The sequence below is a fragment of the Danio rerio genome, chromosome 23, assembly GCF_052040795.2.
Source record: "Danio rerio strain M-AB ecotype USA chromosome 23, GRCz13ab, whole genome shotgun sequence".
NCBI classification, from domain to species: Eukaryota; Metazoa; Chordata; class Actinopteri; order Cypriniformes; family Danionidae; genus Danio; species Danio rerio.
Genome location: NC_141043.1, coordinates 26,881,852 through 26,903,087, shown reverse-complemented (window position 1 = coordinate 26,903,087; position 21,236 = coordinate 26,881,852). Strand labels below are relative to the sequence as shown.

General features: G+C 39.1%; 1 protein-coding gene across 44 annotated transcripts in view; it reads right to left on the bottom strand.

The window, feature by feature from the left end:
- Positions 1–21,236, bottom strand: part of agrn (agrin) — a 467,750-nt gene that overhangs the window by 57,666 nt on the left and 388,848 nt on the right. For 26 of the 44 annotated variants that reach the window (XM_087305965.1, XM_087305966.1, XM_087305953.1 and 23 more), the window contains 6 exon segments: positions 13,036–13,362; positions 9,570–9,695; positions 5,853–5,980; positions 3,178–3,292; positions 983–1,102; positions 409–756 (listed from right to left, as the gene is read on the bottom strand). In XM_087305965.1, the coding sequence (XP_087162091.1) occupies positions 409–756; positions 983–1,102; positions 3,178–3,292; positions 5,853–5,980; positions 9,570–9,695; positions 13,036–13,362 (1,164 nt within the window). 44 annotated transcript variants of the gene reach the window in all.

Here is a 21,236-nt window from a genome sequence, read left to right as displayed (position 1 = left end):
CCAGGGTGCCCTCAGAGTTGCATGTCACTTAGTTGGGCAGGCGGGTGTGACGTAACCCCTTTGTTTTATCGGAGTTCAGCTACTGCTATGTCATTCAAAGGCTACAACTGCAGCCACACACATTAAACATGGTTTATAAACATGTTATGGCATAGCACTTTAAATATAATGCTATAAGTCCTAATCATCGTAAACACAAATTTAATTAATAAAAATACATTCATAACAATTTTTTAAAACATCTAAATTGTTAAAACATCTTAAATTGTCTGCTTTTTGTGTTTTTTTTATTTAAATAAAAATACATTTTCCATTCATATATCAGCAAATATTTAGCAAATATTTACCTACCAAGTATATTTCAAACCTGTGGGAAGCACTGTATTGTCTATTGTTTATAGTCCTCACCTTTCTCACACACGGCTCCTCCTCGTCCTGCTGGACAGATACAGGTGAAGTCATTGTCGTCTTCTTCACAGGTTCCTCCATGTCGGCAGGGCTGAGAGTCACATGGACTGTGAGCGTGGGGCCCTAGTCTGTTCATAAGCGAAACTGTGGTCTTGGGCACATGTGGTGCAGTGGTGGTGGCTAGTGCTGGCGTGGTGGTTCTGTGGCTTGTGAAGGGTCGTCTAGTAGTGATGGGCCGGAGAGTGGTATAAGCAGAACTGGGAGACATTGTGGTGGTGGTGGTAGTGGGAGTCGTGACAGACGCCACAGTGGTTGTTGTGGTGGTAAAGAAAGGAACAGTTGAAAGACCTAAAAAATTGGAGAGAAAAAAAATTTATCTTCTGGACTATAATTCTTCACAAATGAAACTGAGGCTGCAATAAAGTCTCGAATTCAATAAGCTGGTTCTTTTTGAGTTATTCGAGTCCTGCGGCCACTCGTGGTTATCAAATGGCAGCTTGAAGAGCAATCACACTCAACAAAAGCCAGCAAGAGAACAAGAAAAAGGACGGAAAAGCAATTTCAAGCGGGTTACCATAGTTGTTGATGTGAATGTTCTCTTCCTCCGGTTTCTTCACAACGATGCCAGTGTCTTTAGATGCCTTAAGCTGTTTGAGAAGGGCTCCCTCAATATCCCCCACATTGAACCTTGTGTCTGCAGAACAAGAACACAGCCCTGAACGTATTGCACAGCAGAGGATGAAGAACCGGCACTAACCAGCCACACCACCCTCGCTCTTGACATAACAAACTGCAAATATATACAGAAAAGCCTGCGTGTAATAGGCCCTTGGGAGAAGCAGTTCTTGAGCCGCCATGCATTTCAGGGACGTTGGGATGAAACACTCTAATAACGCTTCCACAGATGGCCCTGTTACTGGCCACCACAGACCGCCTTTATGACAGGCGCTTGTGCTAGAATTGTGCTCTTGTGCCGCTGAAGGGGACCAATAAAAAGAGAATAGCGAAGGAGATTTTTATCAGCTGGTGCGATGCTCTAAAGGTCTTAAAAGCACGAGGAGCAATAGAGACTGAAATAAAGCAGCTTTTTCAGAAAACCTAGCTGATAAATTACCTCGCTAAAAAGGCCACGCTCTCTGACCAATGCCGCAGCCAGAAAAGACGAGAGCTGTATCTACAGGGATTCTTTTACTTAACTTATACGCCTCATTCTGCTGTGTTGAATTATTATTTTCTTCAAACATACAAGGGAGTTTTTATGCGCTCTTTATTTCTTGCCGTGGGCATGTTTCTAAAGGAGCGCAGACTGAGGGAATTTGATGTGTGAGGAGGGTATAAGTCAGACTTTGTGCTTTGTGTGCTAGAGCCACTTCAGAAATAAATTAGAAGCAGCTCGGAAAAGGAAAATAAATAAAAACAGGATAACGGAGGGCAGAATGACTGGGGAAGACAGATAATAAAGAACATCAAGAGATCATTTCGCTAAACAGCACAGTATTTTAGCACAAAGACCTCAGCCTTTACAAAGCGCATGCAATCCAGTTTGATCCATAGAAATTCATTGAACTATTTCAAGTCATAACTATTCTTTTAAGTGCAAACATACCACATTGTCTATGCAAATTGTCCTAATTTAAAGATAATTAATCTAATTGTTATTTTTAAAGACAAGAAAGTTGGTGGTAAACCTATTTTTATATATGATCATGGTAACTTTTATTAAGCAAATGATGACTAAATGTAGCCAGGTGCATATTCTATATTTTTAAGAGCATGGGTAAAGTTGACATGCCGCACACTCACAGCATAGGATACTATATTTATTCTAAAAACCGAGACACTCTCTAAGCTCCAAATGTTGTTTGTCCAACTCATTCTGCTTCAAACTGAATTTGAACTAGTAAACTAACATGGGAGGAGGTTGAAGTAACAAGCATCCTTAAGCAATACTGCAGCCTCTAGAGTGAGTCACTAGTGGGACATACTAGATTTAATCCGCCTCTCTGTACCTTAAACCCATCCGGGTCATGGCACCAAGAACTTGGCCCTACTCACAATGCACCAACTTGAAATCAAAGCAGCCGTAACCAGCTTAAGATAAGGAGTGCTAATAATTATTCTAATTACTACAACCCCAAGATTTAGTCTCTAGTGCAGCTCTTGAGGCAGGAGGAGTGAGGTTTCTCAACAGTCCATCTTAGTTAGCCTCTATTACATTCAACTCTAAAATCAACCAAACAGCTCTCTCGTTCAGGTTGCAGCACCAATGCAATCTGCTTGCAATGTTCCAAGTGGAACTTAAACCACTGTCAAAAGGTATGGGATGTGGGAGGATGCTAAACACCACAGTCCCATACAGCAGTCTAAAGAGTAAGTTTAACCTGCATTGGTCTTACTAGCTGGCCTCATTCGATCATTTAAATCTTACTCCTATCCAGGTCACAGCACCAATATAACTGGTCTTACAACACTTTGGCCCGGTTTCACAGACAGGGCTTAGACTAGCCAGGATTAGGCCAAAGTTCAATTAGAACATTTAAGTAATTTTTATAAACATGCTTAAAAAAAAACAATTTTGGTGTGCATATTGAGACAAAACAAAGGAACTGATATATTTAAAAATCAATTAGTGCAATTTTAATTCAGTCAAAACAGCTCAGACTTACATTTTAGTCTAGAACTAGGCTTAAGCCTTGTCTGTGAAACCAGGGCTTTAAGTAATATTTGAATCCGCATTATTAAGTGAAGGAAAAAAGCAAAACACTTTACCTGGGTCGAAGTGAGCCTCGATATGTGCTATTATGGAGTTGCTGGGGGATAGATTCCTCACACGGACACTCTGGAAGTCTTTCTGGACATCAGACTTGCGGAACAACTCATTCATCTGAAGAAAACAGAAGCAGAGAGAAAATAAGAAAAGAAACAAACAAACAAGTAAATGCCCCAAGTGCAGTGCATGAAACTGGTTATAAGCTGGATATGCTGATCTAGTTCTCGTTAACAATAAATTCCTCCACAGGAAGAGAAAGTGTGTCAGTAGAAAAACTCTAGTGAACCCCATCGGGTCTTGGTGCACAAATTGACATTTAACTACAGCGCAAAAGTAATTACATGAACATGTTTCGAAGTCAGCTGTAAATGTCAGGCTACAACGCTGCCCATTTAGAATTGGCTCAGTTTCCACCTCGATACGTGTAGGCGAGTTCTGTCACCGATTTGGCACAACGTGAGGGAAGCTTTGTTGCTTCTGATTCCCTGACAGTGAATACCTATACAAAGACTATTGTTCCAAAATCAAATTCACTTCAGTGCACCTAATTGGTAAAACCTAGAGACAACGAGAAGTGGTTTTCAATTAGGACACATTCAATCAACTCACAAACTGCTTTGTGAGTTGTTCTAGTGCTTTCTGACGCGTGTGCACATTCTGTTAGAGGGTCTCCACAGGAGTTCTATCGAGTACCCCATTCAAGTCACCCAAGGGTCTTGTGTTTTCCTTCTTCACTCCTTTCATTCACAGCTGCACTTGGATCTGGGAAGGCACACAGGGTTGTCACAGACATAATGGCTTTTGCCTGTGGGCTGACCCTACGTGAGTTCATTGAACATTTGGAGTCATGCTGGGCAAAAAAAGACAGGGGATGCTCCGTCCCTTCCTTCAGGCCTCACAGTAGAGCCCCCCAACAAAACCAGGCTGCTGCATACAGCTGGATGGACATGCTGACCCAGAAACTAGGTTTATCCTCAGAAGGTGCTTACACAGATTCTAATGGACAAGGTTGAAATGAAGTGAAAGAAAAGACGGTCAAAATATTGAGGGGTGAAGAGGGGGGGGTGCTCTGTTGAACCTGGAGAATCATGCAGGGAGATAAAACGGGATTAGAAGACGCTTAAGGCCAATGAAACCTTTTCAGTTGCTGACTCTGTGGTGCCTATGACCCCATTTGCGATTTGGACCTCACCAAGCGAAAGACTGAAGTATTTGGGATTAGCTTTCTGTGTCAGGTGGACCGCTCATAGAGAAAGGCTGATTACATCCTCGCTTAGTTCCTGCCAGGAATCTCGGTCACAGCACTAGCTAACATTAGAGTGATAAGTGGAACTCATTATCGTACTGCCCTTCATTCCCAGACACACCCAAATGGGTTAACAAGCTGAAAACAAATCACCAGCTTCTTCAGCTGATGCCACTGTGTGCAGTGTCAGCTAAAGAATACAACAACAAAACTCAGGGAAGGAACTTAGGATGGCAAAAGTATCTGTACATAAAAGTGGGGGCATCACGTCTGGGAGGAAAAGGTGACTGGGTGCAAAGGGCCTAGAGGCTTATAGAGGCTAACCACAATGTCCTGGGGGGTCTGGTTGGAGCGTGGTTGTAATTTTTTTATGCTGTGCAGGAAACCTAGAATTATCTCTAGGTATCTACAGATACCACTGTGCCATATGTGTTTGATATATTAAATATAACTTATGTAAATAAAAAATATTATATGAAAAATGTAAAACATATTTGTGTACATTTATTTTGATTAGCTGCCATGCTAACATTTCTCATTTAAGTAGAAATATCAAAATGACTAAAAAAGGAATGAAAATACATAAAAGCAAACAACAATATGGTATAATGTTACATGATTGTTTAATTAACAAAGAAAAATAGAACTTAAATGCCATAGAAAAGTAAAAATGCTGTTAATATATATATATATATATATATATATATATATATATATATATATATATATATATATATATATATATATATATATATATATATATATATACATATATATATATATATATATATATATATATATATATATATATATATATATATATATAAAGCTATCAAATACTGTGACATTCTTCTAGTACAAGTATAAACTACTGAAAAGTACAGACTTGTGGTAACATGACTAACTGGTTATATTTAGCAACAGGACAGTTTTGTGTGGCGGATGCTATAATTGGTTTTATGTTGATCACAAACTTCAAAATCAAGTGTCTGTATTTTATCTTTATGCTAATGCGTTCCTTTTTTTCAGAGACCGACAGATCATTAGATTTTTTTTCTGCTCAAAAGCTGCATTCAACCTATTTTGCTGGATAATTCCACCACTTATCACAATTCATTCGGCATTAATTCCCAAGGGTGAACCTCAAGAGAAAAGAGACCAGATGGAGAAATAAAAGGTGGAAACAAACAAGAACAGTGTCTGTGACAAACAACACACTAATCTTCAGTCAAGATCTAGTTGCGCCACAGCTTTGTGAAACTTTTACTTGAAAAGTGACAGTACTCCTACCGAAACGTAGCATAACTAATGCGACATCAAACTTTCATAGTTATTTTTCTAAAATAAATCTGTAACCGAATCCTGAACTTCTTTTCAAAGCTGAACTGAAAGTGAACTCAAGCATAAGTTTGAGCAGCACAAACTCACAGCGCTCTCGATGCTTCGGGCCGTTTCACCAAACAGTTCCGATTTGGGGTCCTCCATCTCAGGCGTGTAGAAGACCTCCTGACCCTCAACCTTATCCAGGTGCAGGAAGCCGCTGAAACGCATGGTGGCTGTGGGGCAAGGCAGGGAAGTACATATGGTTATATAAAAGAGACAGTGCCAGTCCACTTAGCTACTGTACACGCACTTGTGGTTGGTGCAATGCAAGTCTGTAAAGTTAGTGATGGAGCCTTTGTGGGGTTAGTCGTGGGGGAAAGCGAGTTTTATTTGCAGTGAAGGTAAACGTATTGGGAATTATGTGAGAGTATGGATGCTTGAAGGGAGGATGGACTGGAGTTTACCAGACCGAGACTCTTCCCAAAAGCTGGCATGGAGGACTGAGTGGAGAGAGATTGGTTAGACAGCGACACTGACATACATAGCACAATATATCACAGATATTAGGTTAAAAGACACTTTCATATGCCCTGACTGGGGTCAGGTCATCATTAAACATTCCTTTAAGGTTACGGCTGACCTTTCCCATTGACACTAATAAGGGGAAAGAGTGAGAGAGGATCAGAGACGAGCTTTTACATGACGAAGAGAAATAAATAATGAATAAACGACTGGGGGAGAGCGGGGAGCGGGCCTGACGCTGGGTTCTGTGCAGCATGTAATCAGCTGAACAAATTGCCCAAATCAATCATGCCGGCCGGGCTCCAGCTTGGCTGGGACCGGGATAAGCACTTGTATGATTATCATGAAAGATAGCCGTAATTGTCTTCTAATCCCAGGAACGGCTGAGTGACAGAAGCTGGTTAAAACTGCATGATAAGGGTCTTTTTGCACAGACACACATCAGCTCGTATCTGATGGGACTTTCAAAAAGGAGCAAATGGGGGAGATTTGAATGTGAAGAGAGATGGAGGGAAACAGCGATCGGATTCGAAATCGGAAACATCTGAGGAAAGGAATTTCCCACGGAGCGCAAAAAGACATGTGGGGAAATCGGGCTTTAGATGTGGATTGGAATTGAAGTCCACAATACGGCTATGGTCCATCATTTCTAGCGTGTGCTCATTAAGAAAAAAAACATCCTTATCTTTGGTTACAAAGCGTCCAGATGGCGCCCTGTTGTACAATGAGCTATATAATTTTAATTTGCACTAGATATGTAAATTCTTTCTTAACTAATATTTTAAACTTTTGTTCAGAGCGGTGGGGTGGCGGCATCTAAGACCCCCTAGTTTACATTACACGCTTGCTTTTTAGGGGACAACATTGGAGAATAAACACTAATTGTAACAGTAGCGTAGTATAACAGTCTATTATAAAAGCATTGTAAAATTAATCTTTTCCAGGGTCCAAAATTATTTTTTTAAGCCCAACTGAAAACAATTTGAACATTTATATGTATCCCTTTGCACAATGCTATATTTTTAATTATTTAAAATAATAATATTAATTAAATAAAATTAAATAATGAGGTAAAATATTACATTTATATAGCGCTTTTTTAGACACTCAAAGTGCTTTTCACATTGGGGTAATCTTCTCTTCCACCAACAGTGTGCAGCATCCTCCTGGATGATGCGACGGCAGCACCAGACCACACACCAGCTGATTGATGGAGAGTGATGAAGCCAATTATAATATGGTATTGGTTAGGAGGCCATGATTTTTAACGACCACAGAGAGTCAGGACCTCGGTTTAACGTCTCATCTGAAAGACAGCACTTACTCAGCAGTCCCCTTCACTATACTGGGGTGTTAGGACCCACACAGACCGCAGGTTAAGCGACCACCACTGGCCCCACTAACACTCATTCCAGCAGCAACCTAGCTTTCCCATGTGGTCTCCGGTCCAGGTACTGACCGGGCACAGCCCTGCTTAGCTTCAGAGGGAGACCATGTGAGAGTTGCAAAGAGCTAGCTGTCGACAATTTAATGTATATTTTAATAAAAATGCGATTATAAACATACATATGAGTACAGTGTTAGCCTTTAAATTGAAGTATGCATGTCACTTCTATTTACATTGACAAGTATTTATTTTGAATCCAAAACCAAATCTTGGGCTTTGGATTCATTAATATCCACATTGTCATATCAGTTATAATCATGGCAGATTCTGCACAGGCCTAGTTAAACAACACTCTCTATCACTACTTTAGGTCAACAGGGAGTGAATGACAGTTTGCTTCTCTCAGCCTTTCAGGAAAACACCTTGATATGGGCTTCTCCTTCAGACAGTAGAGTTTTAGCTGACAGCAGACACTGAATGCCATGGACATTAGCGCCCTCAACATCCAGCTGCTGTGACACATCGCCAATAAACGGTGGGGAGTTACGAGCCCCGGCTGACGGATATGAGAAGAGACGTGAGCACTTGACCTAGTGTTCCTATCCAGAGAACACAAAACATCTGCCTGCTTCTCCCTGACTGTCGTGTATTGATTAGTCTCTATTGTGTGTAATTTCTGCTCTTATAAAACAGATGGGGCTGCTGCAAGGGAAAAAGGTTTGTGTGTGTATGGACACATCTGGTCTAATGCCAGTCACAACACATTTCGGAGAATTGGTTTATCCATTTGCTACGGTTGCTGAGAGACACGGAACCTGCTTCCCTGCATCTGGCACACTCAGGGGCCAAAATTAACACTTTGTGTAGTGTTTCCACAGTATGGATAAACGAAGTGTAATTTTTTTCTTTAAAGGGGTGGTAAAGAGTGTACTTTTAAGGCTTGGTTGTGTTTGTAAGATGCAAAGCAGAGTGTGCTCATGCTTCATTTGAAGAAAAACACATCATTTTTTTTCATATATCACTTTACCTTTTAAGATTTATATTTAATAGCTGGACATTTTTAATCATTTAATATAGCCAAATTTGATATGCTTGCTTATTCTTTTATGTATTTTTTAATATGTACAGGCTACTTTATTTTCATTTAAAAAGTAAAGACGTGAATTAACTGTGAAAGTAAAAAGAGCGTTGAGCCTCCACTGAGTTTAGTTTAGGCCCTCATTTTTAGTTTCACCTTTGCAGTCACATTTGTGTTGTTATATCGCTCAGACATGTCATCGGAGAACGTTTATTAAGTTTCAAATGATTCAAAAATATCTTAAATAACTTCCGAATCTTCCTCTCTATGTTAGTAAATTAAAATATGATGTTCGTCAAAATTTTTTGAAATTAATAATTCATTCCTTTACAAAAAAAAAATTTCATTAAAAAAAGTTTAAAAGTTTCCAGCAACGTATTAAGCAAATGGTTTTCAATATTTCGTTTTTTTAATGAAAAAAAACTTTTCTAATGTTTTCTCAAGACAGTTATGGCGGTAATGACACATCTTAAAACTACAGCTTCTTTTTCACCCATGTATTTTCTTTCAGTTCCTGATACCAGCCAACTGCTGAATAACGGGCACATTTTACAAGCATTTGGCGCATCACAAGAGCTAATTTTGCACCCTGGGCACATTAAACTAACATCCATATGGCACGCTTGAGATAATATACCCTCATCAACTATAGTTTCCTCTGTTATTACCAGCTCCTCCTCCTCACCATCCTCTCAATCTTTCACCAAAAAAAAGCTTAGTCGCTTAGCTTAACAGCTTAGTCAGATCTATTTACACAGTTAATAAACAAACACGTGCTGTCATCTGTAATATAAAGTAAGTGAAACCTGTTAGGCAGTGATCATCAAGCACTTACATGGGCAGTTTGTGCCCTCTGAGTTGACGGCGGCCGTCTTCCCATCGGGACAGCAGCCGAACGCTGTGTTGTCACAGGACGATCGCTCCTCAGCTGTGGGAAGAGTGGTAGTAGCTACTGTTGTACCTGAAGAGAGAGATGAAGACGTCACCCAAGCACTTCTCCAGCTTGAACTGATATCTCTATGTTTGGATAATTGCTAAAACAATTAACGTGTCAAGTTGCGGAAAAGGAAAATTATGGTGTAAATAATTACAGAGGCAGACGGCTCTATGGCTGACTCTTTGATTTGCAGTAAACCATTTGTGAAATGACTTTTTTTTACATCTTTCTTGATGCATTCTGACTTTTAGGAAAACCTTAACAATAGCTTGTTAAAACTCTTCTCACACCTACAAGTATGTATATTGTGGATTATGACTGTGGGCTGAGGCAAAATATTTTGTGCTTGCCAAACAAGCCATAAAGCCGACAGATGTGGCTCTGTGAGTATGAGAGAGGCAGCGTGTGAACGAGATAGTGAGAGGTGGAAAATGACTTTTGGCGTAGAGCTGGAAAGCATCCCTGGACGTCTTTTCATTGGCAAATTTATGATCCGCTGGCCCAGAGGTGAGCGCCGGTCGACCCGCTGCTTCAGCCTTACAGGCGATTGGTTCAGAAAGTCATCAGGAAGTCCCAAGAGAGGCCTCCAATTTCTGTGTCAGACAGACTTCATGTGTCCTATGTCAAAGAGCCCTTCGGTCCAACGGTGACAAGAGAATAAATCTGAGGCCCTGCTGCTCTCTCTCAAACCATTTAAACAGTGTCTGTAGAGCTTACATTAGCTGGAAAAAATAGCTGGTTTGCTTTATGTACAGCATCGTGCTGGTGAAGGACACAAAAACACGTAAAGGGATTGAAGAATTTGTCTCTTGTATGTCAACCGAGGGAGTAGCAATTTAAAAGGTGGCTGTAGTTGAGAGAAAAATATGAGTTTTGGGGCTATTACAGGCTATGTCTGTTAGTTTTCTGTGCTGGTTTGCTGATGTTTGGCAGCTGATCCAGATATTGAAATTCTGGTGAAATCCATTGGAAATAATCAATTTTAAAATTATTTTTGGAATTATAACTTTCCTACTTTGAGCTGCTTGGTAAGTTAAATGGAGTAATGGCCCATTTCCACTGTCGTTTCCTACGGCACGATTCAGTTAGCTATGCTTTTATGGCCATTTCCCCTGTCAGAATGTACCAAAAAAGCTAACCATACTGTATCATTTTTGGGGTACCAAAAGGGTACCTAGCACAACAAAAGGGTACCAAAAGGTGGAGCAAGACGCGCAGCTGAACACTATTGGTTTACAGAGATACGTCAGTAGTTCGTGCACAAGTCAGAAGGATGAAAACAAAGGAAATGCCATTTTTAAAAACAAAGCGAAGACATTACACCGTGATAATACATACATATAATAATGAGCCATGGTCGACCCAAGCTTAAACAAACCTTGTTTTCATCTTGATGAACAGCCACAAAGCCAAGAGCAGAATCTACCCTGCGGCCCGTAGTTGTATACAAGACGTCTAAATCGTGAGTGGTTTCGCTTTCTCGCATGCGTTCATCGCGGGTCTATATTTGAAATAACAAACTTCTTGAGCTGCTGATAATAACGTGTACATTAATACTGAAGTGCTTCTGACATCTGATCCTTTGAGAAATGGACAAAGGAAAAGTAAAAAAAAAAGAAACAAATGACTGTTTCAGCAACCTAAAACATGAACAAACTGCCATGTTTAACTATAATCATCACCTTTTGGACTATTATGAACTCTGAATGACGGAATTACTTTTTAACAAGAGGTTGCATGTGCTGGTAAAGATTAAAGATACAGATGAGAGGTTTGCACTGACTGTGGGCTATATTTTGTGTTGTTTTTGAACTAAAAAAAAAACTATATGTATGTTGTGTGTAGTTTTCTGTAATTGGGAACATCTGAGACTGTAAGGGTCTCAATGTTTTTATATATGTTGCATTTATTTATTTATTTTATATAATTGCAGACGTTACAGTAGGCTATTTATTTTTTAGATCATTGATCTACAGTTATAATCAAATCAGGTTCATAGAAAGGTTAGTAATGACATTTATACACAAGTATTTATTTGTATAAAGCCTCTGTTTTGTGAGAAGGGCTTCTCATGATTTGTGAACAACCCGCACAACTTTACTGTAGACATTTCCTCGCGCGAGAGTGTCATCGACTGAAACATTCTATCGTACACCACGCTCACCATTGGTACCCTTTTGGCAGTGGAAATGCAAGCCTGATAAAGGTGACCTGTACCGTACTGTACCACGCAGTGGAGATGGACCATAAGATATATTTCAGTCTTTAATTGTGTGAATGTCATAATTTGTGTTATGAAATAACCAGTTTTATTATAAAATAATTTATTCTTTCATTCACACTTTGTTGCATGTAAAATACTGTAAATACACTGGCTGTGGATGTTAACTACTCTGTACATTCACTACAAAGCAATTTTGGGTTTAACAGATGTCTAATGAATGTCTAAACATAATTGGCTTAATATAATAAATGTCTAAAAATAACTCAAAAACTAGACTAGTCATCAAATACACAGGTTAGACAGACTTCCCATGTGTAGTCATTCATTTCTATGTAATTGACGACTAGTTTAGTTTTGGGCTATTCTTAGACATCTAATACATTTTCACTGACAATCCAAATTAAGCCTTGTTTTAGCCAAGCTGTCTATGTTTAGACATCCAATAGATATCTGTTAGACTTATTTTAAACAACACAATTGCTTGCTGTGAATGTATGGTTTCAAACATCAGAACAAAAGGTACAGTTACTCACAGTGTTTCTTGTTTAATTGCAGGTAAACCATAAAACAGTTTACTTTTTTATGTGTTTGGGTTCTGAGGAAAAACCAGTTGAGAACCACTAACTAAAATCGACTGTCTACTTAAAAAATGCCTAATTTTCTGCTAAACTTTATTTTAATTTGCCAACAGAGGGAAAAAAACTCAATTTAAAGAAATCTTTGAATATACTGTACATTTCTTCATTTTTATTCCTGACTAAGCAAGTACAGCTCAGAGAAAAGAAAGGACTAGGTGTTGTATCGACTCTATCTGAAATGGCCTTTTCGAAATGGCTTACTCGTAAGGTTAGGCCACGTTAAAAACTGAAGCCAGTCATTTTGGGGAATTACTCACTGAAGTGATTCCGAATGAAATTGCTCACTTAGCGGTTGGATGTCAGGTGTCAAAACCTCTCCAATAATAATGGGAGCTGAGATAATGGGCGATGTTAAATTGATATGCCATTACATTTCGAGTCGAGGTCATCTGGCGTGCAAGGTCAGTCCATACAAGGGAGAATTTCATCATCGCATGTCATCTGTTCTTGACAATTATGCCTAAACTCTCTTATAACTAAAAGATTATGGTGAATGCATTACCAAGTGGCTCTTCTCCGCTCTCCTCCATTCCGCTCACCATCTCATCATCCCCACTGGGCTCTCCACTGCCCGACTCGTCAAAGTCCAGAGGTGGGGATGAGGTGCGGAGTGGTTTGTAGGGTGTAGTGGGACGGTGGGTGGTGAAAGGGCTGGAAAACTTTCGCGCTCCATCCAACCTCGGTGGAGGCATTGCCTCCACCACATAGCTGTCCGGAGTGGTGGTGCGGTGGCCATGTCGCTGTTTGGTGACCTTGACGTGAGCGGTGGGAGGGGTGGTGCGGTGGGTGGTTGGGAAGGGGGTGGGTTTGGCCGTCAGCTCAATGGATTCTGGGAGAAAGCAGGAATGGAATGATGGGTAAGCATAGATGGAAATGTTTCTGCAAGCCTTCTTTCTTCTCTTTAAATTCTACCTACACCCTCCCACCCCTTCCACTTTGCCATTAAATCACAACAACAATAAGAATAACAAAAATAAAAAAAGACAAAGAGTGGTCTCGATGGGGCGTCTTTATTTTGAGAGATGCTTTGTATGCCTCAAAGATTTATATCAAATTCAGATGCATGGAAACACCAGGAATAAACCCACTCCTGCCTGCAAAAAGTGCTGCGTTTCAATCATATCACTTAAGCTTCATTACACCCCAACACCTGAACACCTGCAAGGAGCCCTCTTTTGTAGTCAGACAACAAGGGCTTAGCCTTAGAGGATTACTTCACCCTAAAATGAACATTTTGTCATTTATTTGAACCTCATGTTGTTCCAAATCTGTATGACTCACTTTTTCTGTGGAATAAAAAAGGGAGATTTTGAATCTCCTGGTTGCTCTTTTCCATGCACTTGCAATGATTTGTAGTAGAGCTTTTAGGCTAAATCACCATAAAAATGCCTCAAATGACTAATATATTCTATGAGTTAAATGTGTATTATGGGTTTGTGAACAAATCATTCAAAGTAGTTTAGTGAGCTAGATAAAGAGATTATTAGATTTTTTTAGTCTCATAAATTCTAATGAACACTATTAAATATAAAGGTTCTTTTTTGCCATCACTGGTTCCATAAACAACCTTTGATATTCATAGAACCTTTTAATCCGACAAAATTTTGTTTTAAGTGACTTTAAATCACTTCTTTACTTTAAGAAAGAAATGGTTATTCAAAGAACTATTCATTTAAAGTTATTTTGGGTAAGACAAAATATTTTGATTATGGAGAGAGTAATTTTTGAGTGAACATACCAAAGAAAGTTAGTGTGTACTGATAAGATTGTCAGTGAATAATGAAAACGAACACACAAAAAAAATAGTAATAAACTATGTCATCTGAAACCATAGGTTTCAACACTGAGATATGTCAAAAAATATCTATCTATCTATTTATGTTCTACAGACGAAAGAACGTCAGCATTTTCAGTTGTGGGTGAAGTGTCACTTTTAATTTTGCTGTAGTGATTCTGTGCTTTCAGAAGACACACTCTTTTTTTGTCATTTCAAAGTTAAGCACTCATTCACTGTCATTACACTGAAGAATAGCAGCAGGAATTTTCTTCAAACTGTACTTTTTAAAAAATCAAACAGTCTCAGAATGACACAATAGTAAGAAAATAACAGAAATACTTTTTTTAAAAACCAAAAAAAAAAAAAAAACTATATGACTTTAGAAGTCTTATGTGAATCACTTTCATGATGAATATACAGTGTACTGTATGTACCTTTGAAGCAAGACAACCCAAGTATTTATTCATTTTCATTTTACTGAAGAACAGTGGCCAGAATGTTCTTCAAACAAGTTCAAAATGACAAAAGAATGCAGAAATAATGACGCAATATTCATTTATATGTGAACAGTCCCTTTAAATTTAGTCTGTTTTAAATACAAAACTGTTGCATGGCTTCATACGAACCCCTTTCATGATATTTGTGTTTGTGTGTGTGTGTGTGTGTGTGTTTGTGTGTGTTTATTTTTGAAGCTAGGCATACCAAGTCTTGATTTGCATTCATTAAACTAAAAAAAAAAAAAACATTCAAAAGTAAGACAGCTATGCTATGACACCATAGTGAAAAAAATAATGATGTAACCTTCATTTTTGTCTGCGCTATCCCTTTAAATTACCCACTAAATTAATGAACACATGTAAAAAGAACCAAGCTGCTCCTTGGCTTCTTTCTGATGTGATTCTTTGAGGTTTTTAAAAGCTCGCTTTTCCGCAAGCTCAAACCGATCATTACACAGACTCTTGACCAGAAGTGTTTATACACTACTGGCTTAGAGACTGCAGAATACGGCTGATCTGTGAGAGAGTGCGCTTGTGCGTGTGAGAGAGTGCCTGTAGATATGAATTATATATACATATTCAGATGTTGCCCTCCTGTAGGGAGGCTTTAATCACAGACAGCCAGAGCCTCTAGTGATGAATGATTGATATAAATAGGGCAGAAAAGCAGGGTTTAGCTGCAGCTTCAAAGGAAGCCCTCACTTGGTGCAGGCATCCGTCGACGCTCCAACCACCGCAGCCTTGTCAACACGCTCACAAACCTCTCCACTGCAGCAGATGAGCTCAGACTTAAAAAAGACATTACCAAAGCTTCTTCAAAGATGCATATTCTCTGATAAATAAGTAAGCACTGCTAGGATAATAACAATAGTAACTGTGGCATGGACGATTGGAGGAGCAGATTCCGCCACAATAGGGACCGAGGGATCCACACGCTCAATCATCCGTGTCTTTGTGCTCAACTTTAGCGAGTCCCTAGCGTACAGGCTAACCTCGCTTGGACGGGAACCTGATAACATGCTAGCGCAGGCTCTTAATTACATGCTAATCATCTCGCATTTGAACAGCGAGTAGCTGACGAGGTGTGAAATACGATATCTTACAGAAATACTACATCTATCAGCCCTGCTGTCACAGTCTGAGAGGGAGCGGGTGTGTTGATACGCTAGCATTGTGCGGGAGAGCACCGATGCTATCGGCGTGTGTCATGGCATGCGTTTTCCTATTTCGACTTGGCTGCACCTGCCATTCAGGAGCTCAGTGTAGCGTTAGCTCCAAGTGAGGGAAAGGAGAGATCTGGGGTGTGGGCTTTTGAGTCTCCCGCCCCTGCTTTGGGGTTTTGTGACACAAATATGTACGTTGAAAGAGAGCGACTGGCGACGGGAGCATTCAGCTCGGCTTAATCAAGTTTAACGCTCCATTTGGTTTTCAGAGAGGCAGGGTGCACAATTAGGAGACGCAAAATCATTGTCATCTTCAGCCGCCATAGCCGTATACTTATTCTTGAAAGGCTGTTATTAAGATGGCTTTCTGTCTTTTCATACAACACTGTGAGCGAGTGCGCAGTTTGGGGCGGAAGGGAAGTTGAAAGATGCAGAGAGAAAAGCCGATAAACTATGAAATGAAAGGGGCAAAGGACATTGTTCAGGATTCAAAACAAGTTGAGTTCTATCAACAATGTGATGTAACTGCAGAAAATAATTGTGTCCTTCAGTTTGCAAAAACAAGTTTAAGACTTCTACAACTGGTTACACTGAAAGTTTTGTATCTCTATGATGATAATAAAAAGATATTAGTTAAAGTTATGTAAATAAAATTAAATAATAAATGATAACCTTAACTTTTCCTAATTTGATTGTAATGCAGGATTGTATGTAACCCCGCCGGCACCTTTCCACATGGGAATCAGTTGCTCTACCAAGGAGGCTAAAGACCATGGACTTTAGCGTCTGTCACTAGAGCACCTTTAGGGGTCAGAGGAGTGATGTTTACCTGCACAGCAATTCATTAGCTGGCCTCTGACACACTCACTCCCACAACCTCATCTCACTCCCTCACAACCTCACTCCCATCCGTACCAATCTAACCCCGCCGGTCCTACACCAGCCAACCTGCTCTAAGCTGGGATCGAACCGGCGACTTTCTGCATGGAAGTTGGTTGCTCTACCAAGGAGGCTAAAGACCATGGCCTTTAGCTGCTGTCACTAGAGCACCTTAAGGGGTCAGAGGAGTGATGTTTACCTGCACAGCACTTCACAAGCTGGTCTCCGCTACACTCACACTCCTAAATCTCACTCCCATCTGGGTCACGACACCAATGTAACCCCGCCGTTCCTACACCACCCAACCTGCTTCGAGCTGGGATTGAACTGGCGACTTTCCACATGGTCCTCGGTTGCTCTTCCAAGTGTGCTAAAAACCATGGCCTCTAGCATCTGTCAGTAGAGCACCTTTAGAGCTCAGAGGACTGGTGTTTACCTGCACAGCACTTCACTAGCTGGCCTCCACTACACCCACCCCCCTAAACCTCAGTCCCATCCGGGTCACTGCACCAATGTCATCCCACTGGTCCTACACCACCCAACCCACTCCAAGCTGGGATTGATCCAGCGACTTTCCGCATGGGAGTTGGTTGCTCTACCAAGGGGTCTAAAGACCCTTTAGGGCTTAGATGAGTACGGTTTACCTGCACAACACTTCACTAGCTGACATCTACTACATTTTGAAAAGCTGCTTTGAAACAATATATATTTTGAAAATAATTTCAACTATGCAAATACATTTAATTGAAATGTCCAAATAAATTTAAATTGAATAATATAGGACACGATAGGCAATCAGAATTAAAATATGTACAGTAGCTTCTGTATATGGTGATTAATTTCCAACCAATGAGATTCAATGGGCTACACAGTGCATTGTGCTGTAATTAAAAAGTAAGCGATATGTTAAATTAAGATGACTAGTTAGAACAAAAACTATATTTTTAGACTCAAGGTCTAGCTGAAAATGCCAGTGTTCTTCTCAAAATGCATAGCTTTGGCAGTTTAACAGTGCTTCTACAGCTTGGTTGAGAGGCTTAGGTTGTTATGATCTGGAAATGCCCCTCCTCCACACTAATTGGTAGGGCTGACTAAAGTGTGACATTAAGACTCAGTGGCAAGAAACAAAACATGAAATAGGCTAACACAATCTCATCATGCTGGATGTTAAAAAATGCAGCACACCCATTTTAAACAATCGAAAATGTATGCTAGCCTGCGTTATTAATCTGTTGTCTGTTTAGTTGTAGGTTTTCTGTCTTTGTTTTGTTAGTGTCATAATTATATGTCAAAATCAAATTTCATATACAAAATGTGAGCTGTAAAGTTGTTTTAAACATTCTTACAGCAGTGCTACTACTAATGCAGTAGGCGGATAAAATCCAGGTTAGGACTTAATTCCCGTGGGAGGATTTTTTTCCTATATAAATAGTACCTTGAAGGGTTTACCGCTTTTACATGGTAATGAGAAGCTGAAAAATTGGATGTAAGTTTGCACAGACAAGGTTAGTAAGCAATTTCACCATAGCAGACCTTTGAAACGGTGTGTATTTTAATGTCAGGCCTGTTGCAACAGATATTTTCCATGCATTTCTATTTCAATTTTTTACACACTGATGGATAATTTGATTTTTTTTTGTATTCAGACACAGAGATTAACTGGTTTTGAACCTGGAAAATGTTGTTTAGGTCAAAAATGACAACTAAAAATAACATGTTTGGCAAGAGACACCCGTCATTCATGCTAATGTGTAGTATACCAATTTCATTTATTCATTTTTCTTCGTCTTAGTCTCTATTTCAGAGATCACCACAGCGCAATAAACTGCAAACTATTCCGGTATATGTTTTACACAGCGGATGCCCTTTCAGCCGCAACCCAGAGTTGGGAAACACCCATACACTGTGGCCAGTTTAGTTTATTCAATTCACCTATAGCGCATGTCTTTGGATTATGGAGGAAACTGGTGCACCCAGAGGAAACCCACGGCAAAACAGGGAGTACATGTAAACTCCGTACAGAAATGCCAACTGACCCAGCCGGGAGTCTACCAATTTGAGATTATTTAACCTAAAACATTAATGAATATATTTTTTTCAGATTATAATATTACTAACATAATAAAGATATATCCTGTATGACATGCCTTGCACCATACATTTCTAATGACAGATGTGAAATTCCTTTCAATACTGTGAGGAGTAAACTGATTTTGAACCCGGAAAAGGTTGTTTAGAACAAAAACGATAAACAAAACTAACATAAATGCCGAGAGCCGCCCCTTTCCCATATGCTAATATGTAGTCTGCCAATTTGCAGCAAGTGTACAGGTGATGACACCATATGTGAGCGCAGGGAACTGCCAAGACTTGGACTCTAGGTGAGCCAAAAGTTTCTCAGCCATTCAAGACCCCGAACGCCCTGCGTCATGTACCAAGATGTGCCACTGATTGCCTCATCTGCTGCCTGCTATGCCAACATGAGGAGTAGCTCACTCCGTGTGGCATTTCATAGCACCGTTTGTCATCAAGAAGAGTTGTTGATGGGAGAGCGTCAAGAGATCAGCGGGAGAAAAATCGAGAGAGAAAGACAGGCTTTCGGCTAATTCACATCCAGCCACACGTGAAATGAGCTTGTGATCAAGCCCCTCCACCTCAGGGCTGCACACTTGCGGGCCCGCTTTGCCCCACATGTTGGGAAAAGAAATTAATAAATGGCCCTGCCATTGCCAGTTCCGCCCTAGGCTGGTGAAGTTCCAACCTAAGCCCGCTCTTTACTTCCTCCTAGATCCCTGAATAAACCCAGAGAAGCAGCTGGATTTTTATTGTACAGGCAGGTAAAGCCATGAAGCTGAGGATAACAGAGAGGTGCTCTGGTTAATGACTACAGGGATGATGATCCAATCGTGATCTCTAAACATGGGTTTATGTTGCACTGTGTTATGAGCAGGCAAATGTGAGCTGAAAACATTATCTAAACAAACTAAAATATTGAAATAATGAGTTGCAGTTCACAGCACAAACCGATTGGGCGGTGAACTCAAAATGTGTTGTACACTGTAAAAAATGCTGGATTCCACACTATTCTTTTATAATGTTTTAACACAAATCAATTAAGTTAACTTTCGGAATGTAACGATTCGTCGTGAGTCATTTGAAAATCATATATATATATATATATATATATATATATATATATATATATATATATATATGTGACTGTTTAATATATGTGAATATATTAGACTGAAAGAGAAAGCTGTTTTGTTACAGAACCAGTTATTTTTATTCTCTCCCTTTTCAATTAATTTATGCATATTTTAATAATTTGATTATTATTATTGAACATTTAAAAATATTCAAGATTATCTCACTTCTTAGGTGTATCACACTGATACTTATACCAGTTAAGTATACAAGTAATATTAATTATTCACCTTCATAATCATGTTCCATTCCTGTTTCTATCCTACTATACAATTAGTAATTTTATAATCAGTATTTTATGCCAGTGGCCAGTCCCCTGGGTCAGAGGGTCTATTGACCTCCTCTACACACTGCTGTCTGGTTTAGGAATAGTTTTCCTCTCTGCACCAGCCATCTCAGTTCCCAGTAAAAGAGTTCTTTCATCAGCCGGGGACATTGTAAATGAGCAAAGACCTCAGCTTATGGCAGAAAACATAGATATGCTGATATTTCTTTTTAAAAATGTAAATCCGAGCACAGTCACAGTTTTAGTTTGTTTGTATTAATGAGTCTTCTTTAGTTTATATTATTCTTTTTATTAATTTTGTTTGTTTTTTAAAATAGCAATTTAGTTTTAGCAGAAAATTCATTATTTTGCAATAAATATGCACCATTTAAGAAAAAAAAAGGGCTCTTCATCTTAAATTTGTTTTAATTAATTTAAATAATCATGACTTAATTGTGAGATTAGTATCGTGAATCGTATCGTATCGTGAGTCAGGTGAATCTTTACATCCCTAGTTAACTTTTTTTTTTTTTTTTTTACAAATTTGAGTGGATTGAGCATAAAACAAAAAAAGTTGTCCCAAAATAAACTTTAGAATTGTGCTGTTTTAATTCATTTTACATAAGTAGATTAAACATGCAGCAAAACCTTTTTTAGTTTATGTAATTAATCGATACAATTTGAAAATAAATCCTATTTGTAAAAAATAAATATTACTCTAATTCGTATTGAAATTATAATATAAATAACACCAATTTTCGATAATTAATTTCAAAACTGCACAATGTTAACATACATTTAATATTTTGCAGCTAAGCTTTTGCAGCTATTTGTATTTTATATTATACATTATTATGACTATTTCTAATAAAATGTATTTTTAAATGAAAATAAGGATTCATTTATTTATTCATT